The sequence below is a fragment of the Centroberyx gerrardi genome, chromosome 11 (assembly GCF_048128805.1).
Source record: "Centroberyx gerrardi isolate f3 chromosome 11, fCenGer3.hap1.cur.20231027, whole genome shotgun sequence".
NCBI classification, from domain to species: Eukaryota; Metazoa; Chordata; class Actinopteri; order Beryciformes; family Berycidae; genus Centroberyx; species Centroberyx gerrardi.
This window is the reverse complement of record NC_136007.1, coordinates 2457489-2461945: the sequence shown is the minus strand read 5'-3', so window position 1 is coordinate 2461945 and position 4457 is coordinate 2457489. Positions and strand designations below refer to the sequence as shown.

At 40.9% G+C, this 4457-nt stretch overlaps 1 protein-coding gene across 1 annotated transcript; it reads left to right on the top strand.

The window, feature by feature from the left end:
* Positions 1 to 688: 688 nt before the first annotated feature.
* LOC139915981 (amine sulfotransferase-like) lies at positions 689 to 4127 on the top strand. The gene is made up of 4 exons (XM_078286656.1): positions 689 to 854; positions 2049 to 2290; positions 2546 to 2672; positions 4000 to 4127. The coding sequence occupies exons 1-4, from the start codon at positions 689 to 691 to the stop codon at positions 4125 to 4127; spliced, it is 663 nt and encodes a 220-aa protein (XP_078142782.1).
* The last annotated feature ends 330 nt before the right edge of the window (positions 4128 to 4457 follow it).

The window sequence follows — 4457 nt, the reverse complement described above, 5'->3', positions numbered from 1 at the left end:
AGTGCAAGACATTCAGGTCATCATAAAAGTGTTGTGCCATAGGGTAATCAAGATTTTGTTTCCTGATGGCGTATTTGTGTTCTGAGACCCTGTCCAGGTGTCTTTGCCCGTCCTACATAGAAACAATTACAGGGACACTTGAGACGGTAGACCACAAAGCTGGTGTTGCAATTAGGCCTAATGAAATGTTTCTATTTGTATATTTAATTTGTCTTTAAATCAATAAATTCTTTGTTTTGATAAATGTTAACGCAATGATTGCATGTATTCTTCAAACATTTGTAAGTGCCTGTAGGTCTTTTTAGCCATGCATTGTCCATGTGTTTTGCAGGAAGATGACTGGGGACGAGCTTATCCCTGATGGTTGGAGCTCTTCTATAAGAGACTTAATGTAAGTTTTAGCTGATGGGTCTGATTGCTGAGAGAGAAAGCCCACATGTTTTTCCAGTTTGAAAACCACAAGCAGAAACCAGCTCAGCAAGTGGTGCGTTCACCCATTAGGTGCAGCGGCTTCAAATGACGCCCCAGTGAAAACACACCTTAACACTTATCTTCCTTCACTTGGCCTTTTGCTGCTCCTCTGAGTCCTCAATTCAACCCCATCCGCCTTTACTCTCGTACCATTTAAAAAAAAATAATAATTCTGAGTTAATTTTTTATTTTTATTTTGAGTGTGCTGTCTGCAGTTATGGCTCTGCAAGAATATAAACGTCTCAATGACTCGCTGTTCACCTATAAAGGCAGTGTTTTCCCAATGTATGACGAATATGAACTTACGCCGGAGTATATCGACAGCTTGGAAGACTTCAGTATCAGAGACGATGATGTCTTTGCTGTTACTTTCCCCAAATCAGGTAAGATCGGTTTGAGATTAATCACAATCAGATTTTATCTCATATGTAGGCCTATGTATATATTTGTGACTATGCTTTTGTGCATAGGTGTATGTTGGAAATGTTATTGTAGTTACAGTGGGCCTACTACAGTCTTACTGTATAATTAAACACAGTTAAGTACTGTATTTCCCATAAAACTATATATTCAATCAGTAAGTAAGCTACCAAGATCAAATCAAGATCAAAGCAGTCAGAAAAAATAAAATACTGTGATTTCATGAAATATTCCCAAGTTTTTGTCAGAAAATTATATTTTTGAACATTTTCCATTATAAACAACACATTACAAACATATCATTGATTGAACAGATGCTTATTCAATACTTTTGAGGATGGCACTTTGAGTAAAATAGCATTCATGAGATTGTCAAATGGTTCTTTGACTTAAAAGACAAATCAGCTCTTTGTGTGTGTGTGTGTGTGTGTGTGTGAGTGTGTGTGTGTGAGAGAGAGAGAGAGAGAGAGAGAGAGAGAGAGAGAGAGAGAGAGAGAGAGAGAGAGAAAGTATAGATGTGAAAGCTGGTAAGAACACTGGGGGCAACGACACAGGATTGCAACCTTATTGCTCCTTGTATGGCATCTGGTATCGAGGGAGAAGTCAACATTTGCAGAGAGCATCCTATACCTTTGTACCTCTATTAGGGTGAAGACCGTCTCTTTTGAGGAGGCGAGGCCGCTCCAAGAACCGATAAAATTGTCCACTAAGAGTCCACTAGTTTTGCCAGTTTTACCACACACTTGTTCCTAGTTTCCTCATTAGTCTCAGTAGTATATACCAGTCTTTGTACACCAGTTCTCTGCCAGATAAAGTTGATGCTTTTACTGTACCTCTGTCTCCTGCCTGTAATTCCGCACTTGAGTCCTTCCTGACCTGTGACATCTTATATTTATTCCAAACAGACTCTAAACGTAGAATGCATACTTCCCTGTGCACCAGAGGATTTGTCCCAGGAAAGACCTACCAGACACCCGTGTTTAGAACAACCAAAAGCTAAAAGCTTTCATGAACCGGATATAGTTTGAATCACTATTGTGGTATATCAATTAGTGAAATGTAAATGTTATCTTGAATTAAAACATCCTGGATTATCACTTTAACTGCACTAATCGCACTAAACCGTACTAACATTAAACTGAACTGAAACCAACCAGGAACAGTGTGGACCCAGCGGATCGTGACCCTGATCTACGAGGAGGATTTCCCAGAGGGGAAGGACAGCTACACCTATGACCTGATGCCCTGGCTGGAGTACCTGGACAGGGACAACAACTACAACAAGCAGCGCTCCCCCTTCCTCTCCCAGAGCTACAGCACCCGGCCCTCGCCACGGCTCTTCTGCACCCATCTGCAACACCACCTCGCACCCAAGGGCCTGCGCGAGAGGAAGGCCAAAGTCTGTTAATGGCCATGTGCCAACACACACACACACACACACACACACAGCTTTTGGGTGATGTAACAAACCCTCTACCGGCCATATTGGAGGTCCTCAGCTGTTAGGCAACTGTGGCAGCTGATTGGCTTTCCTCTATGAGTGAAATAAGCTGTCAGTGTTTGGTTTGAATGAAAACCTGCATACTTTTGGTGCTGCATGGCACATGATTGGATACCGCTGGTCTATGTCATCTGCCCTGCCTTCTCTCCCCAGGTGATCTACGTGATGAGGAACCCTAAGGATGTTATGGTGTCCTACTTCCACTACTCCAATATGGTCACTCAGCTGGAGAGCCTTGAAAACTTTGATGAAATGATGGACAAGTTCCTTGGCGGACAAAGTAAGTGATGCAGTGCCAACTTTCACAGAGACTCGCACTCCACTAGGTCTTTGCCACCTTAAAGGAATAGTTCACCCAAAAATTAAAATTCTGTCATCATCTACTCCCCCTCATGCCAGTTGAAACACAGGTGAAGTTTGTCCATATAACACACAGGGAGGCTGCCAGCACAACTCCATAGCAGCCTTCTCCAAAACAACTGAAGTCAGTGGGGACCTGTTCTTCAGAGAATTTTCATTTTTGGATGAACTATTCCTTTAAATATCGCTGCTGTCACAGAGAACCACACAACTCACTGTTTCTATGTTTTTCTTTTTGAGAAGGTTTATGTAGACCTTTATGTGAGTGTATTTTGTGACATTTGGGGCTTTGAAACTTGTAAAAAACAATATGTAAAATGTCGCAATTTGAGTAATACAAAGGTGTCTATATTTTACAGTTTATATGGAAAAACAGTCAATGTACCAGTCAATTTGTACATTACCAACATTGTGGTACATGTACACATGCACTACATTTACCAGCAATGTGGTAAATGTACAATTAGCTCGCCAAAAATTCCCACATCATCCGGGTTACCTGCACATGACCCGGTTCCTGTGAAGACTACTTCCATTCACCGGTTTCTTTGCTGATTTCCCTCTGCACTTGTTCAGTAATCTCTCACAGCTTCACTTGAATGTAAACAAAACGCACGTTTTACGTCCGTTCACATAGCACCATCCAAATGGTTTAGCTGCCAGTTCATAGAGCCCACTTTTAAAAAACATAAAGTCATAATGTTGTGAATTAAAATTTTAAAATCCCATTATTGGGTTATCTGCCTCGATGCGGAATCGTTCAAGAATAAATTGTGATGCATATAAGAAACTATTATAAGGTGAACGCTCGGTTTTCACCTTGGAGCACGTCTGTAGTTAAGACCCCCTTAGTCATTTCCAAGTCAATTCCTTGACCAGTAGACTTTGAGTCAAAACCAGATCCTACGGGGCTCAAGTCGACCGGGACTAGAGCAAACTTGTGTCCTATATGCAAAACCAAGACCAAAGTAGGAGATAAACAGTGTACATGTCTTTCCAGATGTAAAAATAATGCTTAAGGAGTTTCTTAAGGATCAACTAGTCCAGAGTTTTTACTAATCAGTGTATAGAAGTTTATTACATACTAAACACAAGAGTAATCCCCTAAATTGTTTGTAGTGATGGGGAGAAAATGAACAAAGGGGGGACCAGGAGGAGAACATTTTTAGATTTAAATTTTTATAATATCATCAGATATTCAGTGGGAAATTATCGCCTGCTGTGTGTGTTTGTGTTGTTTTTTTCAGGTACCACTGGAGACTGGAAGAACTCGCTGACCGTGGCCCAGAGCGAGCGCTTTGACCGGGTCTTCCAGGAGAAAATGAAGGACCTGCCGCTCAAATTCATCTGGGACATCGCTGAAATCCAGGGCTAATTCTCTCTTGCTCTCTCTCAAGATTCACACGTTTTAGAAAACATGTTGGCAGAAAAAGTAAAACCTAGGTCAGTCCCATCAGAATTTCGGTGGGGCTTTTTAGTGATTATTGTGGCCCAAAATGACTTATTTTGCAGCTGCTATTATCAAAAATTGCAATGAAATTTGCAATGTTTTTTGTCTTATTTTGCATTAGAATTGCAGGAGTGATTGAAAATTTTAAGCCAGCAACAAAAGATTGTGATTTTTTTCAAGAACCTACCATTTAACTCACTTAAGGAAAAAGGAAGAAAAAAAAAAGCAGCCTCTCTCTTTCACACACACACACAC

What these genes read in the sequence shown, in the direction of transcription:
- LOC139915981 (XM_078286656.1), top strand. Translation starts at nt 689, where the DNA reads ATGGCTCTGCAAGAATATAAACGTCTCAATGACTCGCTGTTCACCTAT. An exon ending in TGTTACTTTCCCCAAATCAG is followed by an intron (nt 855 to 2,048) that starts GTAAGATCGGTT and finishes GAAACCAACCAG; the next exon opens with GAACAGTGTGGACCCAGCGG. An exon ending in CAAGTTCCTTGGCGGACAAA is followed by an intron (nt 2,673 to 3,999) that starts GTAAGTGATGCA and finishes TGTTTTTTTCAG; the next exon opens with GTACCACTGGAGACTGGAAG.